At 38.2% G+C, this 22,829-nt stretch overlaps 1 protein-coding gene and 1 pseudogene across 1 annotated transcript; both read right to left on the reverse strand.

The window, feature by feature from the left end:
* Positions 1-6,299: 6,299 nt before the first annotated feature.
* Positions 6,300-8,153, reverse strand: LOC137245900 (uncharacterized). Its single transcript, XM_067777092.1, has one exon. The coding sequence runs from the start codon at positions 8,151-8,153 to the stop codon at positions 6,300-6,302; it is 1,854 nt and encodes a 617-aa protein (XP_067633193.1).
* A 5,313-nt stretch (positions 8,154-13,466) lies between these two features.
* Positions 13,467-14,416, reverse strand: LOC137245901 (uncharacterized; annotated as a pseudogene).
* Positions 14,417-22,829: the final 8,413 nt, after the last annotated feature.

The raw sequence follows: 22,829 nt of genomic DNA on the forward strand, positions 1-22,829 counted from the left end.
ACGCGATTTGGTGGATGCTATCATATCTGGATTGAATGAAAGAAATTCTTTAATATCTATTTTATATCAAGCAACTACTGTGGATCAATTGAAAATACATTTTGAATGTTATGACAAACTTAGAGACAAATCGCGGCCGAACATAGTCAAACCGCAGACGGCGATTCGTCGAGAAAAATCAAATTCTTCTGATGAAGTTATACGGTGCTTTAATTGTTCACAGCTAGGCCATTATCAATCAAAATGTACAAAACCTCTACGTAAGCCAGGTTCGTGTTTTAAGTGTGGTGAACTTAGTCATTTTCACCAAACTTGTCCTAAGAAGAAAGTGGTAGTTGCAGCTATTGACAATAACGTGAAGTCGAAGGACGCAGATTTGGCTGAGGCGGTTGATGCAATGCAAATGGTAAGTGTCACTGTGCTAGGAAAACAAACCGAACGCACTGTTCATATTCTTTCTCTTCTTGATTCTGGTAGTCCGAGGAGTTTTATTAACCGTTCAATCGTACCTTTCAACATGAGAAACAAATTAAAGCCAACTGAGTATCGAGGTGTTGGTGATAGGCAACTTTATACGTACGGAGATGTTTTATGCAAACTTAAGTTAAAGGGACAGAAAACAGCCCATCGATTTTTAGTTTTAAACGATTCAGATCTTTCTATGCCTATGTTGATTGGGCGAGATCTGTTAAGTAAATTTCGTATATTTTTGCGTAAGGTTAGATCTAAAATTCAGTACTCAAAGAAAATGTTAATGGATCTAAAAACGGATATAAAATTTAACCATACATATTAGGGCGGGTCGATTTAAAAATCGCTCATTGCTCTGTGAAAATCGTATTCTAGGGATCAAAATAAGAAACTTTGCCGAAGGAACCATACCTCTAAAACGAATTCTGATGTTCCCCCCTTTGGATCGAACTTTTGGGTAGGGGCAATTTCAATTCTACCTGCTGTGTCTTGTGGTGGCTTAAAAAAAAACAACACAAGCAATTTTACGATCTGCAATTGTGTCACAGTGATACCTTCATTTTTTAAAACGGTTGAATAAAAAACATACACAACTATGTTTACGACATGCCAAGCCATCACAGTGAAGCCTTGGTTTTAAAAGGGGGTTGTAAAAACGCTAATTTCTAATAATTTTTTTTAATTTCTTTTCTATTACTAGGTTAAACTCATTTTTTCATTTACATATGTTGTGACTAAATAAATTTCTTAAGAGAAAAATAAACGCCAAAAAGAAAAAACATAGGCATTTCAAAGTGGGATTTTTCAAAATTTGCCCCTACGACCCAAAGGGGGGACATCAGAATTCGTTTTAGAGGTATAGTTCCTTCGGCAAAGTTTCTTATTTTGATCCCTAGAATATGATTTTCACAGAGCAATGGGCGATTTTTTTGCCTCCCCACAAATCGACCCGGCCTAATACATATTGTTCAAAGAAGAGTGCGCTTGATTTGTTTTGCCTTAGGAGAAATTGTATTGCATGCTTGGTGTATCCGATTGAGGGTTTGGTGTCTTCCACGGACGATTCGATTCAACCAAGTCACCTCATAGATTTGAAAAGAGGAAGTATTTTAACGGAATACACAATGCAGATTTTTGGAATGGAAGTAAACAAAAAAAATGTGTCAGTTCAGTTAGGTACCCATACTGGTAAAAAGGATATTGATCTTGTCTCACAAGTAAAGTCTTTAAGTGAGCCTGATGTTAGTTCTGAACTTAATGCACAACAATTCGGTATATTAAGATGGGTTATAACTAACTGTTATTTGGAGCCTGAAACAGAAACACGGATTGTTCCCCTTGACTATAGAATGAAAATAAATTTAACGGACGATACTCCTTTTCATTGTGCACCACGGAGACTTTCTTATTCGGAGAAGGCTGAAGTGCAGGCAATTATTAATAAACTTCTTTCTGAAGGTGTTGTAAGATACAGCAATTCTCCGTATGCCTCTGCTACGGTTCTGGTAAAAAAGAAGAGTGGTGAGGGAAGAGTATGTATTGATTATAGGTTTTTGAATAAAACAACCATTCGGGATAATTTTCCAATGCCACTGATAGAAGACTGTTTAGAGTATTTGTCGGGTAAGACAATTTTTACGGTTTTGGATCTTAAAAGTGGATTCCATCAGGTTCAAATGGATAATGATTCTATTAAATACACCTAATTTGTAATCCCTGGAGGTTTATATGAGTACACAAAAATGCCCTTTGGTTTAAGAAACGCGCCAGTGTTGTTTCAACGTTTTGTTTGCGAAATTTTTAGAGATTTATTACAGTCGGGAAAAATAGTAATTTTTATGGATGATATTCTCTTTGCTACATCTGATTTTGAAACTCATGTAAAAATTTTAAGTTGTGTGTTAAGTCAGTTATATATGAGAGGTCTTGAGTTGAATATGAAAAAATGTAAATTTGGCTATTCAGAAGTAAATTTCTTAGGATATCATGTGAGCAGTGAAGGTATCCGTCCGAATGAAACACATATTGAGAAAATAAAGAATTTTCCAAAGCCACGAAATTTTAAAACACTTCAGCAATGTCTGGGTTTATTTTCTTATTTTAGAAAATTTGTTCCTTCTTTTTCATCAATTGCAAAGCCTTTAACCAATTTACTTAAGAAGAATGTTTCTTTTAATTTTTGTGAGCAGTGTGATAGAGCTTTTGAATCTCTTAAGAGTTGTTTGATGTCAGCCCCGGTACTTGCCATTTATAATCCCAGTAAAGAAACAGAAACGGCGGCCACCGTGGTGTGATGGTAGCGTGCTCCGCCTACCACACCGGATGCCCTGGGTTCAAACCCCGGGCAAAGCAACATCAAAAATTTTAGAAATAAGGTTTTTCAATTAGAAGAAAATTTTTCTAAGCGGGGTCACCCCTCGGCAGTGTTTGGCAAGCGCTCCGGGTGTATTTCTGCTATGAAAAGCTCTCAGTGAAAACTCATCTGCCTTGCAGATGCCGTTCGGAGTCGGCATAAAATCATGTAGGTCCTGTCCGGCCAATTTGTAGGGAAAATCAAGAGGAGCACGACGCAAATTGGAAGAGAAGCTCGGCCTTAGATCTCTTCGGAGGTTATCGCGCCTTACATTTATTTTTTTTTTTTAAGAAACAGAGTTGCACACGGATGCTAGTAAGATAGGGTTCGGGCTGTGCTTATGCAAAAGCAAGATGATGGAAAATTTCATCCCGTGTCTTGCTTTTCCAAAACAGCGTCCGAGTCTGAATCAAAATTGCATAGTTTTGAGCTAGAAACGTTAGCCATTGTTTACTCGCTCGAAAGTTTTAAGACCGAATTGAAGGGTATTGCTTTTGTCATAGTCACTGATTGTAGTGCTCTTGCTCAGGCAATGGACAAAAAACAAATAAATCAGCGTATAGCGAGATGGGTGTTCAATTTTGAAAACTTTAATTTTAAAATAAGGCATCGTAGCGGTTGATCTATGGGCCATGTTGATGCTTTAAGCCGTTGTCATTTAATAAGCTCTGAGGAGATCAATAGTATAGATTTAAATATTCAAATCACTCAAAAGTAGAGATATTGGTATAAAAACTTTAAGAGGAAAATTAGAGGAGGGTCCTGTACAGCATTACGAGCTTAAAGATGGTCTTGTTTTCAAATCCGATCCAAAGTCATCTCACCTTCAGTTGTATGTGCCTATGGAAACGGAAACTAATATCATCAGGATAATGCATGAAAAAATTGAACATATGAGTGTCGAAAAAACAATAGATCAGATAAAAAAGAATTATTGGTTTCCAAAACTTAGAAAGAAGGTTGAACATTATATCAGAAACTGTATTAAATGTATAGTATACTCACCTGCTGCACGTTCAAATGAACATAATTTATATAACATTCATAGGACACCAGTCCCTTTTGATACCGTACACATAGACCACTTCGGTCCACTTCCTTCAATTCGCACGATTAGAAAACACATTTTAGTGGTTGTAGACAGTTTCACGAAGTTTACTAAGTTGTATGCAATAAAACCACTAGCACCAAAGTGGTATGTGCATCTCTGCAAAAATACTTTGACAATTATAGTCGACCCCGTCGTATTATAAGTGATCGGGGAACATGTTTCACTTCAAAGGACTTCTTGGAATTCCTTAAAAGTAACAATGTCCAGCATGTAAAGATTGCTGTCGCTTCTCCGCAGGCAAACGGAAAGGTAGAAAGGGTGAACAGAGGTTTAAAGGTTATGCTAGCAAAGCTTACAGAACCAATCGGTCATTCAGATTGGTTGGGCAAACTTATCCAAGTAGAGTACGCAATAAATAACTCTGTTCACGCCTTGACTCAGGAATCACCGAGTAAATTTTTGTTTGGAGTTGAACAGAGAGGTCGAATCATCGATGAGTTGACTGAATATTTACAAGAAAAGGCGGGTGTAGTTGAATCACCGAATTTAGAGAAAATTCGAACAAAAGCATTGAATTATATCGAAAGGTCTCAGGAATATAATAAAAAAAAGTATTTTTTAAAACATAGTGTTCCAGCAAAGGTTTTTAATGAAGGGGATTATGTAGTGATGAAAAATGTTGACACTACTTTTGGGACTAATAAAAAATTTATCGCTAAGTACAAAGATTCTTATGAGATTTCCAAAAAATTGCCAAATGATCGGTATGTTTTGAAGGACATCGAAAATTTTCAGGTAACGCAAATACCATATAATGGTGTAGTTAAATCGAATCGTTTGCGTATGTGGATAACACCAAATATTGCATCGGATCCTTTGGCTGCGAACAAGCACAGTGACACGAGATCGAGATGTCAGGAAGACCGAGTTGTAATACTGTATTGTAAAACACTTTGAAATATTGTATACAAGTTTTGGAATTTAGACATAGAAAACTTTGTATATCTTGGAGGACTATGTTGAAATAATAAATTGGAGTTTTAAGTTCAATATTTCCTATTGAGAACATATTTCTAATAATTAGAATGAATAAGACATATTACATATATTGATGAGTTAACTATATGTACACATGAATTTTATCTTTCAGTCCTCATTAAATCGTTGAACTAAGAAGTGCTTTTCTTTTATTGTACCGGACATTCACGCAAGTATACAAATCCCCTTCCAATTCATACCAACAGACTATTTTCAATTTGTTTGGAAAAAAGCTAGACGTTTTTAATAAAGAATAAAAATATATAATTGGATCTGATTGTCGTCTTTACAAAATATTTATTTTTCAAAGTATTCTTTCAAAGATTTTCATTCAGTTATAAAATATGAAATAAAATAATAACATAATTTTAGGAGCAAATAAAATTCCTTTTAAGATCGCGGGTTCGAATCGAGCTCAAGGCCTAACAATAATTTTTTATCATTATTATTGTTATGATAAATTTTTTCTTAATTGAAAAAATTTTTAAATTAGAATAGAAGAAAGAAAAAATTTAGACAACTGCCAAAGCTCATTGTATAGATCCATTTCGGGAACTGCTAAATTCCTTCATCGGCAACGTTTAGGCGCCGCTGCTATATCCATTCAGCCATCACAGCGATCTTACAAATCAGTACGCCGATATAACAACAAAAATTGTTAATACATCCCAGAGCACGGGGAAAAAAGTGTCAATAAAATATGACACTATGGCAGCATTGCCATCAAACAAGTCCAATTTTCACATCCATTCTGCAACAGATGTCGCAGTGTTGTGAATATCAATTAGCACGAACCAGAATAGAAGTAGGATTAATGAAGACAAACAAAAAACGCTGTGATGGCTGAATGGTTATAGCAGCGGCGCCTAAACGTTGCCGATGAAGGAATTTAGCAGTTCCCGAAATGGATCTATACAACGAGCTTTGGCAGTTGTCTAAATTTTTTCTTTCTTCTATTCTAATTTAAAAATTTTTTCAATTAAGAAAAAATTTATCATAACAATAATAATGATAAAAAATTATTGTTAGGCCTTGAGCTCGATTCGAACCCGCGATCTTACAAATCAGTAGGCCGATATAACAACAAAATTCCTTTTAATTTAAATAAATAGTGGTAAATTTATTACCACTACACTTGCATATTGAATTTTTGTCGGAATCTTGCCATTGGAACGCGAGGACTGACTTTACCTGTATGGTTTATTTCTTCATGCTCATTAAACCTTCATTCAAAACACGGTTTACGTCATTAGTTTTCAAGTTTTTATTAATTTTATTTCAACCAATATGTTAAATTTGATACCCTTCGGGTCTGGAACTGGACCCGCCAATGTCGTTTAGGACTGCACTTCATTCAATGTAATTCAATATACATATTTAGCGGCATTATTCCCTTTGACGGGATTTAAATATACGGTTTAATTTTAATCTGTGAGTTAATAATTCTCCAAGAAAAATTAGAGAACTAATAAAATATATGAACAACAATAAATAAAATACTACTACCAAATGTTCCATTCCAGCTGTTATATTTTCCGAATCGCCTGTAAAATATTTAACCAACCCCGCATGACGCGCTTGATTAAAAAGTGTAGCCGCGAAGTGTTCCAAAATTCCCGAGTTATGCATATGCAGTAAAAAAATGTGCAGGTTCCAGTGGAGAGGTGAATTAAATGGGATTGGAAAGGTTAGCTGATAGGATCCAAAACAAATGTCACTGAGCTTGAAAAGTTTCTCTTTAAGATGCTGTTGTTGTAAAGCTAGTAATCTCCATTTTTCTGAAGTAACAAAGAATGCAAAGCTTGTATTAAATTCCGTTATATGCTTATTATATGTTGCCGCATCCACCGGCACAATTAAACGTGAAAAATTATACGGTAATTTATAGCTTTCGTTTATAGACCTTAGAAATTCCAATTCATAATCGATTATCAAAACAGCAAAATTGGCATTTACAAAATCATCCATTGTATTAATTTGCGCGCGAAATAAATTAACGGTAAAGATGCTACCCAACAGTGATGTGTAATTGGCTTGTAGGAAAAAGCCATATGCGCAAATTGTGGTGAATAATAAGAAATCCCGCACATTTGGTGCACTACGTACAAATCTTGGCAAAGCTATGCCGATACTCAAACAAAAGCTATGCAAAATATAATCACTTAAATGTGTTGCCAAGTGATGTGTGCCACGCCAGCAATAATGCAAACATTTAATAGCCAATAATGCAAAGAAAACCAAAACTATGTTCAACCAGGTGGCTGTACTAAATGGTTTCATTAAATAATATTTAGTTGAGATGCTATTCCAAACGGGTACCATGAGGCACCAATCCACTACCATCAAAGGATAACTCTTAGTAAGCTCATCATCTTCCTGGTATAATGCATAAGGGTTCACTAAATATGTCACTTTGCCCCTACGTACCAGTTCAAGTGCAGCCTTCATATCGATGACGTTGCCACCCAATTGATCTTTAGGCATTTCGTAATTGACTATAGTACCATTTATATATTCCGCAAATGTACGCATAAAATTATAGCTAATTCCCTTAAAAGTAACATAAGTTCCATTATTCTTGAAAGGAAATACATGTGGAAAATCCAGTCTTAGTGGTGAATATAAATTAAAACCTTTCAAATTCACTGCGCCATTAGCGAAATGTTGCTTTGCTTGTATGAGATCAGAAAATCTATCGGTACGATTTTCAAATTTTAATTTATAAGATTTATAACCAAGTACTACATTTGTTTGATTTTTTGCGCTATAATAATATATTGCAGTATCAGTGAGATAATCTTTATGGAATAATGAAATAAATTGTTCCATCACTTCAAAATCGTTCACAACATTCACCATGATCATTAAAACGCCATAAAGTTGACGTCGCATCGTGCTGCAATTGTGTACGTCAAATATGGGATCTGCCGGTGAGGTAATGAAAATCACATTCAACGAGATATCCAATGGCATAAAAGGTGTATCAGTGCACTTCGTGGAAATGGTCTGTGTAACGCCTAAACAAGTGTGTACTGCTTCAAGGAGTTGGCCAACGCCATCACTTTGATTTGTTTTCATTTGTTCGCTTATAAACCAATTTATATTTTGGACTTTTATAACTTTGCCGGATTCGCAGAGTAAATGTTTATTATAAGCCATATCCCACATTCGTACCAACAGCGCTGAGTCAAAATAGAGTAAACAGTACAAAAGAACGCGTAATAAATAATTTGAATTCATCGTGAGCGCTGCTTTCGTTATTATCACTTATCTTGAAATGCGATATGGAAATGAAATGAAAAGTTTTGAAACTTTGTATATAAGGAATATTCAAACTCACTGATTGTACAAAACTCATCGTTGGAGCCTTTGGGGAATACGTGTACTCATTCGTTGTTTATCCGCATATGTGTAGTTCAGAATAAATACCTTTGGAAGTATTGCAAAGATCCTTATGGGATTTGTTCAAGTATATGTTTATATAAATTTTCGTGTACTTATGGCTGTATGCCCTTTAATTTGTTTTGAAATCTGTATCTCATGTTGTAGATATTATTCTTCCGATACCGTCTTCTATTCATCAGAGTGCGCAAAGAAACATTGATTTTGTTTATCGTATTGTATAAATCCGGGCATAGACCCGCATTGGAATGGGAATGGAAGGTATTAACCCTACACGGTTTTAAAAGAATTCCGAAATATAGCTGAAGAGGGCGATGGATAAAATACTTATGTATGTATATACAGCGGTTTCTTGATTTTACGAACACCACCGTTGAATGCACGTGCCAAAACTTTCAATAGCGCCTGTATGCTTAACTTTTGGTTCTTCAATTAAAATTTCGTACGCGCTTTCTGTCTAGTCATCTTCAATATTATCGACTTCATAACAAAAAATTTGTTAGTTGTTCGTACAACCAAGTACTGTCGATGCACGTTTGTTCGTACTATAAAGTACTCAATGTAAAAATTTTGAATGTTCGTAAAATCGAAATTTCGTAGAATCGAATGTTCGTAATATCTAGAAACTGCTGTACTTAAATAAATTTGATTCTATAAGAGCTGGAGTGGGGGAACTGAAAACAAGTTCTTTTCAGCCACTTGAATTTCGGCTGTGCCGAAGACTTCGTACCTTTCATGAATGGGGCTGAACAATAATCTTATCCCGTTCGCAATCTCCAAATAATCGGATGTATAAGATAAGAAATATATAGATGTACATACCTAAACTAGAAAAACCCCTTATCTGAACGATCGGTTGTATGGGATATATATTATGTATAGCTCCGATCGAAATGATTTTTTTGTGAAATCTTCTATGATATGTTACAATAAATATCACCAAGTTTCACGTTTTTTTATTGGAAACTAAGGGAGAAATGGCCAAAAATCGTTCTATCTGCTTTACAAACATCGGACCAAAGTTAATATACCATTTCATGTTCATGAAAGGTATAATAAAATTAAAAAAGTAGCGGCTTGCGTTGGAAATAATTTAATATGAAATACCAGCCTAGAAAAGAAGGTTTTTAATACATTTTTGAGCTCCCGAAAGTTGCTTTGGTGGAAGAAACATGGTTTGAAGTACACATAGCAAGGGAATATAGCCTTCGTAAGTGTCCTTACGTTTGCTCAGAACATACACGTTTGTCAATTGATTGCCCAAAGTAGGTCCTTATAACCCGACACCGCAATTTCTAACAATATTTAAAATTCAAATTTTGTTAAGTGATGACAAGTATTTATTGTATAAAATAATGTTATTGGGAGGAAATAGTATTGTATTTATTCAGTGATCCATTTAATGAAAATGTTATTGTAATAATTTTTAGTAAAAAGCAAAATTACAAATTGATTTTCCTCTGTTTTTGAGCGAATCGGTCAATGACTTCTTCCAATGTGATATCAATATTTCTATTGATACTTAATAGGGCAAGTCCATTCAGCCTATCTTCTCCGGTTGGTTTCTTTATCAAATTTTTAACACGCCTCAAAGTAGAAAAACTTCTTTCACTGCTGGCAATGGTTACAGCGGCTCCAATCTTCAAAAACTTGAAAACGTGTTTAAAAAGATCTTCATTACAAAGATTCAATACATCGATGAATGTCTTTGGGCGATCTTCTGCTCCAACCCAACGTTGTCTCCTTGTAGGACTACATTTTTCACTATAGATACCGCTGTTCCAGTAAGTGCTGGCCACTGATCCATTATTATTTTGACAGTTTCAAAAACGCTTTCACCTACTTTTCTGACCAATTTATCGGGAATGACATTTTCAATAATGGACAATGTGTTTTTATGCTTGATGAATCTATTAGACACTGAAGATATGAAGTGATCGAAGAAAGGGATGAATATTGATTTGCGAAAATATTCTTCTGCTGAACTGTTTTCGTAGTTTTCTCGGTTTTTTTGACGACCAACAATCCTAGGAACTTCTTCAATCTCCTCTCCGATAGATTCAGCTATTTCTTTAGCATCAAGAAACATTTCTTTGAACTTTGACTTAGCCTTTTCCCTCATTTCTTTCAACAAAACAGCCAGATCATCAGCCGCTGAAACTGCTGTAGAGAGATCAACACTTTTCCCTTGAAGGTAAGAGGTTAATGGTTGAGCCAAAGAAAAAATTTCGTTAATAACAACCATTGCCACAATCAATCCTCCGGTCCTCAAAGTGTGTAGATAACTGAAAACATTTCTAGAACTTTCAGCGTTTCAACAGTCATGAATTTTTTCTAAACTGAAATAAATCGGAGCAAACATTTCTTTGAAGCAGATCACAGCATCTAGTCTTTCCGTCCATCTTGTTTCACACAATCGCTTCAAACGTTCTTTCTTTGTTGGACAATTCAAAGTTCCGACGGCATCCTTGAGAATAGCTTCTCGTTTTGCTGAAGGTCTGAAGAAAGAAATTATCTGCTTAATGAACAAAAGACAGAGTCTTATGAGAGAAATGGAGCACGCTTCACCAACCGCCAAATTCAAGGAATGGCTTGCGCAATGTACACAAAATGCAGACGGATACTTCTCCATCACTGCAGCAGCGCAGCCATTCCATTATCCACTCATTTCAGCTGCACCGTCGTACCTTGGGAAACCAAAAACTCCAGGTTGATCTTCAGATTCTTTGAAATGTTTATCAATGACGAAGCAAGTCTTCTACCAGTGCAATCTTCGATCTCTCAAAATTATACCATCTGCAGTTTTTTCAGTATAACGGAAACATAGTGAGCATTGTTCCACGCCACTAATGTCTGTTGTCCCATCTGCGAGTATAGTGCAGCATTCGCTTGCGTTGATTTTTGCAACAATCTTCTCAAGGATTATGTGCCCGCAAATTTCGATGAGTTCATTCTGAATCTGTGGACCCGTGTAAGATGTGACGCGATTTTTCGATGTGGCAGTTTGAAGTAAATGTTGCTTCAATGTTTGGTCACCAGAATTCATCCGAAATCTTAATAAAGATCTGAAGTTACCATCATTATTTATTAATCACTATTCACTTTGATAATTCTAGTTAATGTTCTAAGAAAACTACCTCGTTTAAGTACTTTTTAGCGACGACCTGTTCAAGTTTGTTGTTGTGGGTTTGTCCCCCCCCCCCTTACTACGCCACTGAGTCTTGGGGGGTAAGGAAGGGTTGGGAACAATTTCTTTCCAATAAGTTAACTCCAAGACTCGTCCTTTGGAACCGCAAATATCTGTGCTGTTCGGAAAAGTAGTAATAATATTATTTATTTTAAATGTTTTTACTCACTGTAGTACTTTATGTCTTAAGCCCAAAACATAAGTGCAGAATTGCTGGGCAGCCAAATTTTAAACACATTGGCACACTGGTTTATACTACGCAAAATACTGTCGCTACATGACCTGTTCAAACAAAATTTGCTGCATTAAACAGAGCCGTTCGAACGAAACCTGCAAGGCATTTTCACTGAGAAGCTTTTCATGGCAGAATACACTCGGAGCGCTTGCCAAAAACACAGCCGAGGAGCGAACCCCGCTTAGAAAAATTGTCTCGCAATTGAAAAAACTTGTTTCTAAATTTTGATGTTGCTTTGCCAGGGGCGTGAACCCAGTATCTTCGTCGTGGTAGGCGGAGCACGCTACCATTACACCACGGAGGCCGCCTACGATGAAGAGTACCGCATTGCAACCGAAAGAAAAACCGTTGCATACAGGGCTACGTTAGAAGCGAACGCAATAAGAAAAGTGTGTGAACGTTACCGCTAATTGTAAATGGAAACGAGACACCTTTACAGGAAGAAAAGGCAGAGGCAGAAACGCGTGGATGCGAGGAACTTGATCTGCTATCCATCAAAAATAACGCCCGCAAGTTTTACGAAAAAACTCGGTGACGGATGGAGGGTTTTAAGTCTGGGACGCCTTTACAGGAAGAAAAGGCAGTGGCAGAAAGCCGTGCGGGCGAGGAGTTTGAGCTGCTAGCCGTCAGGAATAACGCCCGAAAATTTTATCGAAAAATTCGGCGGCGATGTTCAGAACACTTCTCTGCTCCCTTTAATGGGGACAGCGATTTAGCGCCCAGGCATGATAACCCCACAATCGACGATGATGGAATTAATATCTCCCACTCGATTATGAGGAAGTCAAAATATAAATATGTAACCAGATTGGCGGCGAGGAGTTGGTAAGGCGTATGCATGGTTTTTTTGTAAAATATGATCGGACGAGTGCATGCCTGATGATTGGAATCTAAGAGCTCTTTGTCCAGGCCACAAGAAGAGGGATCCCGCAAACTGCGCCAACTATCACGGAATCAGCCTTCTTAGTATCGCTTATAAAGTCCTGCCAAGCATATTGTGCGAAGGAGGAAGACCACCGCTAATTGGCTGATTGGACTTTATCAGTGCGGCTTCAAAGTCTATCCAAGTCTAATTCTCACTATTACTCTTAATTTTATCTTTATTCTTCAAATTACTGTTATCGTCTTGTACTACCTGACAATATAGCTTATAAGTTGCTAGATATTTTAGGTAAAAAGATTAACGTAACTATGTATTCCCCAACATAATATAGAACAAATTTTGCAGAAAACTAATTTCTTTGGAGAAATTTGTACGAAAAATGAAACAAAAAAAATATATTACTTTTGTAATACACGTACATAAATACTGACAAATAGAGCTGCTGAAAAAGTGAGGTTATATGAATGATTTTACCTTTATTATTGCTCATCAAGCACCCATAAAAAATATATTTCACGCAATTAGTTTTCAAATTTTTATTCCTTTTAATTCAACTAATATGATAAATTCTATACCCTTCGGATATAGATTTGGACCCGCCAATGTCGTTAAGAGCCTCACTTCTTTCAACCAGTGGCGGGTCCAGGGGGTGGGGGGTGAGGCGATCGCCCCTCCTCTGATCTGGAACTTATGAAAATTATAAAAGTTTGTTTTAATTACATATAAAATTTAAAAAATTTTAGCTTTTATGTATGTTTGTATAATCTATAAGATCGTCCTAATCTTCCTCCCTCCCAAATCGTGCTGGATCCGCCCCTGCTTTCAACGTAATTCATATATACATATTTAGCGGAATGATTCCTTTGGCGGGACTTCAATAAACGGTTTAATTTTATTCTGTGAGTTAATAATTATCCAAGAAAAATTAAAGAACTTATAAAATAGATGAACAATAATAAATAAAATACTACTACCAAATGTTCCATTCCAGCTGTTATATATTCCGAATCGTCTGTAAAATATTTAACTAAACCCGCATGACGCGCCTGATTAAAAAGTGTAGCCGCATATTGTGCTACAATTCCCGTATTATGCATATGCAGAATAAAAAAATCCAGAATCCGGTGGAGAGGTGAATTAAATGGGAGTGGAAAGGTTAGCTGATAGGATCAAAAACAAATGTCACTGAGCTTGAAAAGTTTCTCTTTAAGATACCGTTGTTGTACAGCCAGAAAGCTCCATTTTGCAGAAGTAACAAAGAATGCAAAGCTTGTATTAAATTCCATTATATGCTTGTTATATGTTGCCGCATCCACCGGCACAATTAAACGTGAAAAATTATACGGTAATTTATAGCTTTCGTTTATAGACCTTAGAAATTCCAATTCATAATCGATTATTAAAACAGGCAAATTGGCATTTACAAGATCATCCATTGTATTAATTTGCCCGCGAAATAAATTAACGGTAGAAATGCTACCCAACAGTGATGTGTTATTGGCTTGTAGGAAAAAGCCATATGCGCAAGTTGTGGTGAATAATAAGAAATCCCGTACATTTGGTGCACTACGTACAAATCTTGGCAAAGCTATGCCGATACTCAAACAAAAACTTTGCAAAATATAATCACCACCATGAGACACCAATTCACGACCATCAAAGGATAACTCTAACTAAGCTCATCATCTTCCTGGTATAATGCATAAGGATTCACTAAATGTCACTTTGCCCCTACGTACCAGTTGAAGTGCTGCCTTCATATCGATAAAGTTGCCACCCAATTGATCTTTAGGCATTTCGTAATTGAGACACCAATTCACGACCATCAAAGGATAACTCTAACTAAGCTCATCATCTTCCTGGTATAATGCATAAGGATTCACTAAATGTCACTTTGCCCCTACGTACCAGTTGAAGTGCTGCCTTCATATCGATAACGTTGCCACCCAATTGATCTTTAGGCATTTCGTAATTGACTATAGTACCATTTATATATTCCGCAAATGTACGCATAAAATTATAGCTAATTCCCTTAAAAGTAACATAAGTTCCATTATTCTTGAAAGGAAATACATGTGGAAAATCCAGTCTTAGTGGTGAATATAAATTAAAACCTTTCAAATTCACTGCGCCATTAGCGAAATGTTGCTTTGCTTGTATGAGATCAGAAAATCTATCGGTACGATTTTCAAATTTTAATTTATAAGATTTATAACCAAGTACTACATTTGTTTGATTTTTTGCGCTATAATAATATATTGCAGTATCAGTGAGATAATCTTTATGGAATAATGAAATAAATTGTTCCATCACTTCAAAATCGTTCACAACATTCACCATGATCATTAAAACGCCATAAAGTTGACGTCGCATCGTGCTGCAATTGTGTACGTCAAATATGGGATCTGTCGGGGAGGTAATGAAAATCACATTCAACGAGATATCCAATGGCATAAAAGGTGTATCAGTGCACTTCGTGGAAATGGTCTGTGTAACGCCTAAACAAGTTTGTACTGCTTCAAGGAGTTGGCCAACGCCATCACTTTGATTTGTTTTCATTTGTTCGCTTATAAACCAATTTATATTTTGGACTTTTATAACTTTGCCGGATTCGCAGAGTAAATGTTTATTATAAGCCATATCCCACATTCGTACCAACCACGCTGAGTCAAAATAGAGTAAACAGTACAAAAGAACGCGTAATAAATAATTTGAATTCATCGTGAGCGCTGCTTTCGTTATTATCACTTATCTTGAAATGAAATATGGAAATAAAACTAAAAGTTTTGAAACTTTGTATATAAGGAATATTCAAACTCACTGATTGTACAAAACTCATCGTTGGATCCTTTGGGGAATACGTGTACTCATTCCTTGTTTATCCGCATATTTATAGTTCAGAATAAATACTGTAACGAATTTGCTGCAAATCCTCTTGTTTGCACTTTTGCTAAGTTCGAATCACTAAACTGTTGAATAAATAACTCCAATATTGAAGAATGGAAAAATGGCCTTTATTCAAGTACTTCACAATCACACAATACTTTGCTATTCGCTGGCTTAATAACCAAACTGATTGATAACTCAAATGAAACTCTACTATTGGCCGCCAGATCGCGTGCTTAATCAAACTGATTGATAGCTCAACTCAAACTGAATTACAGCGCTTCTACATCTGTCGGCTTTTATACTCTTTGGTTTCCTCGTTCGCCTCTTCTAGACGCTTCCAGAATCTACTAGTCCAGTATCTCTCAAACTTCTCAGCTGTAACTACAATGGCACGATTTTATAGCTTCTCTCATACCCCATGCTTGTATGTGTGAGCGACACTTCCACAATTATAATTGCCTACATTTAGGAGCATCTCAAATAAGATGTTTGCATATAGTTGTGCCTTGCTTCTCAGCTGCGTGTACCTACATATGTGTAGACATAATGATTGATTCGTTTATGTAGATACATAATGATTGAATTATTGATGTGAATGTTTGTAGTTTACAGTCTCTCGCGCACACATAGGCGTAAATGCATCTGTGTGTGACATCTCTCGGCTGCCTTATATATGTGTATACATGATTTGATTATTGACGTAAATACTGCTTAGCATGGCCTTAGTGATGGTATAGCTTAGTGATGCTAATATCCGTGACACTGCCCTCCACCTAAGTCTGATCGTCCCGATCAGACAAATCTCTCGATCTAAACGCTGCTAATCTCTCCAAATGAACCACTTTCATTTTGGTTCGTGGTTTGGTAGTGGTTTGTATGCGGTACACTACATCGTTGATCCGTTTTACAACTTTGTATGGACCTTCCCAGTTACACTGCAATTTCGGGGACAAACCTTTTTTTCTTTGCGGGTTGTATAGCAGCACCAAATCTCCTTCCTGAAACCCTTCCGAATTAATTGCTTTATCGTACCTCGCTTTCATCTTGTCACTCATAATCTTTGCTCGTTGCCTTACCAGATTGTGTATCTCTCTCAGCTCTTCTTCCAAGACACCAGTGGATTTCTTGACATTCCTCTCCGCATCGGCATCTATCCCATACTTCAAATCAGCTGGCAGTCGAAGGTCATTGCCAAAAATTATCTTTGCGGGAGTTTGGCCCGTTGTGTCATGTACTGCCGATCGGTAGGCCATCAAGAATAATGATATGTGTGTGTCCCAGTCCTTATGGTACTTGCCTACTACTTTCCTTAAATGCTCCTCCAATGTTCTATTGAAGCGTTCCACCATACCATCGGACTGAGGATGCAATGCAGTTGTCCGTGTTTTTCGAATGCCCAACTTCTTGCACATTTCTTGGAACACAGCTGATTCAAAATTCCTGCCTTGGTCAGAATGTAACTCCATTGGTACACCATACCTTGCAACCCATTCGTTTTTAACCACTTCTGCTACTGTTTCTGCTTCTTGGTTTGGGATTGGGTATACCTCTGGCCATTTACTGAAATAATCCATAACCACCAGTACGTATTTGTTTCCGCGGTTGCCAGTAGGAAATGGACCTGCGACATCCATGGCGATCCTTTCAAATGGTGCACCTGAAATATACTGCTTCATCTGGCCATGACTTCGGGTTTTGGGCCCTTTCGCTCTGTTGCATACCTCGCAGTTGGCAATCCACTCGGTGACCGACTGACGGCAACCAACCCAATAGAATCTCTGCTTAATTTTCTCGAGTGTCTTCGTGATTCCAAGATGACCTCCACTTGGACCATTGTGCAGCTCGCTGAGCACATCAGGAATCCTCTTCCTGGGAACAACTATCAGTTTCTTCTTGCATTGACCATCCTCACTCTCCCATACTCGATGCAAGCAACCGGATATCAATTCTAAACTGTTCCACTGTGCCCAATATGACTTCGCAATGGGACTCTCTGCTGACATCTCCTCTCTGCTTGGTCTTTCGTTTCGTTCGAGCCCTTGCATAACATGTGACAGATCTGTATCTTCTAGCTGACACTTTCTTAGTTGTTCCTTGTCCCATTCATCCGTACACGTTATAGTCATTAGCCGGACATCGATAATGTCTTCTTTAGCCTCGACCTTTGAGCAGTGCTTGCATTCCAGACTAAATGGTCTTCGTGACATTGCATCAGCATTTCCATGGGTACTGCCTTTTCGATGCTCAATGGAAAAGTCATAGCTTTGTAGTCGCTCGATCCACCGTGCCAATTGTCCTTCCGGATTACGGAACTGCAGAAGCCATTTCAACGCTGCGTGATCTGTCCTGGCACGGAATCGCTGGCAGTAGAGGTATTTGTGAAAATGTTTAATGCACTCTACCAATGCCAACAGCTCTCTCCGTGTAACGCAATAGTTCCTCTCTGGTTTTCCAATTGAACGGCTGAAATATGCAACTACCTTCTCTTGTCCATCGACCAGTTGTGATAAAACGCCTCCTATAGCATATCCGCTCGCATCTGTATCTAGAATAAACGTTGCTCCTGGAATCGGGTATGCCAACATTGGGGCAGTGCACAACCGCTCTTTCAATGTTTGGAAAGCTACTTCTTGCTCCTTCTTCCATTCAAAATCTTTATTTTTCCTTGTTAGCTCGTGGAGACTATGGGCTAAGCTGGCAAAATTTGGTACAAATCGGCGGTAATATGTGCACAGCCCAAGGAAACTTCTCAATTCATGCAGATTCTGTGGTCTTGGCCAATCCTTTACTGCCTCTATACTTTCGTTCGCAGTGCAGATGCCCTCTGTCGTTACCTTGTGACCCAAATAATTTACTTCCTTTTTAAACAGCGCACACTTTTTGGGACTTAACTTCAGACCAGCGCCAGCTATTCTTTGGAAAACTTCCTCCAAGTTCCTAAGATGTTCATCAAAATTCTTGCCCAATACGATGATGTCGTCCAGGTACACCAAGCATGTTTTCCAATGTAGTCCTTTCAGTACCTGGTCCATGAGTCTCTCAAAAGTAGCTGGTGCATTACAAAGTCCAAAAGGCATCACTGTAAATTGCCAAAGACCATCACCGACACTGAAGGCTGTTTTCTCTTTATCTTTCTCCTTCACATTCACTTGCCAGTAGCCGCTTTTCAAGTCCAGCGTGGAAAACCATTTCGTACCAAATAGCGAGTCCAGAGTGTCGTCAATTCTTGGCAATGGGTAGCTATCCTTTTTCGTTACGTCATTCAACTTCCGGTAGTCCACGCAAAACCTCATTTTTCCATCCTTCTTCTTTACAAGTACTACCGGTGAGCTCCATGGACTAGCTGATGGTTCGATGACGCCGCTGTCACTCATTTCTTGTATGATTTGACTCACAACTTCCCGCTTCGCCAGTGGAACACTACGTGGAGCTTGACGGATCGGCCTCGCATCTCCAGTGTCAATTTCATGTTTCACAACATTGGTGCGGCCTGGTTTGGAACCATCCTGGTCAAATATGTTCGCGTATTTTATGAGCAGTTGTTTTGCCTTACTCTGATAGGCTTCCTCTAGCCCATGCGTCCATGCCGTGATATCATTTGAAAGATCAGTATTACTAGATGAAACGTGTTCCTAGAGCTGTTCACAGTTAATAACTACTTCGGCCTCTTGGCATCTTCCCAAAATAGCTCCTTTGGTCAAATTGAATGGTGACTTGAACTCATTGAGTACTCTTACCGGAATACGTCCATCTTGTTTTGTCATAGCCAGGGTTTTTCCTACAAGTATGTTCAGTGCTGATTTATTTGCTGCTTCGACAACCCACAATTTGTTTGTCCCACAATCTCCATCAACCTTTTCCCAGATGACTGCTTCTGATTTTGGTGGTATTTGCTGACTCTCTTCCACCAGCACTCGTTTACTGCTGTAGCCTCTCTCGTAGCCGAAATTAAGTGGCACATCCATGGTCTTATATCGCATCGTCTTGCTTTGCATATCGATTTTGATGCCTTGGTTGATTAAGAAGTCCACTCCAATTTTGATTTCATCAACAATACCTGCCACTATAAAATTGTGTAGTACCGTGACGTTCCCAATTGCTACTTCACATTCTACTTCTCCAATTACCTGGGTGTCTTCTCCAGTGGCTGTACGCAATATTGCTGCATGCAATGGTCTTATCTTCTTATTGACTAAATCCGCTCGAATGATGGAATGAGATGCACCCGTATCTACAGTCAGTAAACGTTCCTTTCCATCCACATGTCCTCCGACAGTAAGATTGCTCGACCTTCTTCCAATTTGTGAGATAGAGATTATGTGGCATTCAATTGAGGGAGTCAGCTGTCGCCCCTTGCTGCTGACTCGCTTTAGTTTAACGATTGATTTGTTTTGGAGATTTGCTCATCTCCTTCTGCTCTGCGATTACGACCACCCACATTGTTGGAACTGTTAGGGTTGGTGTTGCAATAACGCGCAATATGCCCTCGCTTTCCACACTTAAAGCATTTGACTGCATCATTATTCTTCTGCTGCGTACCCTTCAATGCTTCTAAAATTGCGTCTACCCAGTCTGGCTTTTCCACTTCCACGCGATGAGCTTTGTACGCTGGCTTACTCAAAAGTGAGGCTGTTTCCTGAGTCAGTGCATGCGATACCGTTTCAGCAAACGTTAGCTTTGGATTCGCATATGTAGCCCGCTTCGTTTCCACATCTCGTATGCCATTTATGAAGCTCTGGATTTTTACCCTTTCAGTGTATTCCACGGGTGCGTCCGCATTTGCAAGATGAGCCAATCTTTCAATATCTGAAGCAAACTCCTGCAATGTCTCATTTGCTTTTTGGTAGCGGTTTTGCAACTCAATTTGGAATATCTGTTTCCTATGCTCGCTTCCGTAACGTCTCTCTAAAGCGCTCATCAATGTTTCGTAGTGGTTCCGCTCGTACTCTGGGATGGTCTGCAAGATTTCCGCGGCAGGCCCTTTCAGTGCCACGAACAGAGCTGCAACTTTATCTTCAGCATTCCATTGGTTCACTGCTGCGGTCTTCTCAAACTGTAGCTTGAAGACCTGGAAAGGAACAGAACCGTCAAAGGATGGTGTTTTTACCTTTGGATTACCAGTTGAAACTGCTGGGCGATTTAGTTGCAACTGCTCGATACGTCCTCTCAAAGCATCCACCTCGGCCTCGATTTTTTCTTCAAACTATAAAATTTTTGTATCTTGCGCCTCCAACTTCGAGGAAATACGTCCTTCTTGCTCTTCCAGTTGAGCAGAGATCTGCGATGATATCTGTGCTGAAATTTGAGCCGACATTTCGGATATCCGTGCCTCTTGTGCTTCCATCTTCGATGTAATCTGTGTCGACATTTCTGACATACGCGTTTCTTGTGATTCCATCTGTGATGACATATACGTTTTCTGTTCTTCTAGTTGAGATGACATGTTGGTGGATATTTGCGATGACATTTCTGTTATACGTGCCTCTTGCGCTTCCAGTTGGGATGCCAATTGCGACGACATTGATGCTACCGTAGATGTTTGTGCAGATATTGCAGCCAATATCATGTTCAAGTCTGCGCTGGTAACCGTCTGCGATGTTTCGTTTTTCTCTTCAATTTTTGTTGTCTCCTCGCCATCAAGGTGAAATATATACTCTTCGACATCAATTCCTTCTGCTTCCATTGCCTTTCGTAGCCGTGCCTGAAGTTCGAGTTTAACGCCGCTTGTATTCAATCCACGGCTCTCCAACTCCTTCTTCAGTTGCTGGATCTTTAATTCACTGAACTTTGCCATGTCCTTGTTGTCTTCTGGAATTTATTCAACAATTCCTCTTCTGACACCATTTGTAACGAATTTGCTGCAAATCCTCTTATTTGCCCTTTTGCTAAGTTCGAATCACTAAACTGTTGAATAAATAACTCCAATATTGAAGAATGGAAAAATGGCCTTTATTCCAGTACTTCACAATCACACGTATACTTTGCTACTCGCCGGCTTAATAACCAAACTGATTGATAACTCAAATGAAACTCTACTATTGGCCGCCAGAGCGCGTGCTTAATCAAACTGATTGATAGCTCAACTCAAACTGAATTACAGCGCTTCTACATCTGTTGGCTTTTATACTCTTTGGTTTCCTCGTTCGCCTCTTCTAGACGCTTCCAGAATCTACTAGTCCAGTATCTCTCAAACTTCTCAGCTGTAACTACAATTGGACGATTTTATAGCTTCTCTCATACCCCATGCTTGTATGTGTGAGCGACACTTCCACAATTATAATTGCCTACATTTAGGAGCATCTCAAATAAGATGTCTGCATATGGTTGTGCCTTGCTTCTCAGCTGCTTGTACCTACATATGTATGTGTAGACATAATGATTGATTCGTTTATGTAGATACATAATGATTGAATTATTGATGTGAATGTTTGTAGTTTACAGTCTCTCGCGCACACATAGGCGTAAATGCATCTGTGTGTGACATCTCTCGGCTGCCTTATATATGTGTATACATGATTTGATTATTGCCGTAAATACTGCTTAGCATGGCCTTAGTGATGGTATAGCTTAGTGATGCTAATATCCGTGACAATACCTTTGGAAATACTGCAAAGATCCTTATGGGATTTGTTCAAGGATATCTTTATATACATTTTCGTGTACTTATGACTGTATGCCATTTAATTGTTTTAAAATCCATATCTCATGTTGTAGTTAGTATTCTTCCGATACCGTCTTCGATTCGTCAGAGTGCTCAAAGGAACATTGATTGTGTTAATGTCATTATACTGTAACGAATTTAGCGAAACTCCGCTTATTTGCAACCTTCTGCTTACGTTCGTATCGCTAAACTATTGAATAAAACACTCCAATATTCTGTATTACAAAAGTACTTCGCAATTAAACTTCACTTCGCAACTGATAGCGTGCTTAAATCACTCTGTTTCCAGACTACTCAGCTTCTGCTGCTTTTATACTCTCTGCCCAAATGTCTAGACGTTTCTTATTCTAGAATCCTCTACCTGGTCACCAGCCATACGCGCGTGTATTTGTATTGTGTAACCATACGCGTGTGTATATATGTGAGTACGACTTCGCGACTTCGCTGATGATGACATGCGTTTGTGAGTATCTCTCTGCTGCTGGTATGTATGTGTGTACATGATGATTAATGTGTTTATGTAGCTTTCTTAAATGTTGTTGTGACTTTATTTAATAACCTTAGAGATAGTAATATTCGCCACAATACAAAACCGGACAAAGACCCGAATGGTAATAAGAATGGTAATTAAATAGCCCAGCACGGTTCCAAAACAATTC

Source organism: Eurosta solidaginis, chromosome 3 (assembly GCF_040869045.1).
Source record: "Eurosta solidaginis isolate ZX-2024a chromosome 3, ASM4086904v1, whole genome shotgun sequence".
Lineage (NCBI taxonomy): Eukaryota > Metazoa > Arthropoda > Insecta > Diptera > Tephritidae > Eurosta > Eurosta solidaginis.

Bases quoted from the DNA above. Each gene is read 5' to 3' on its own strand.
- LOC137245900 (XM_067777092.1), bottom strand. From the start codon at position 8,153: ATGAATTCAAATTATTTATTACGCGTTCTTTTGTACTGTTTACTCTAT.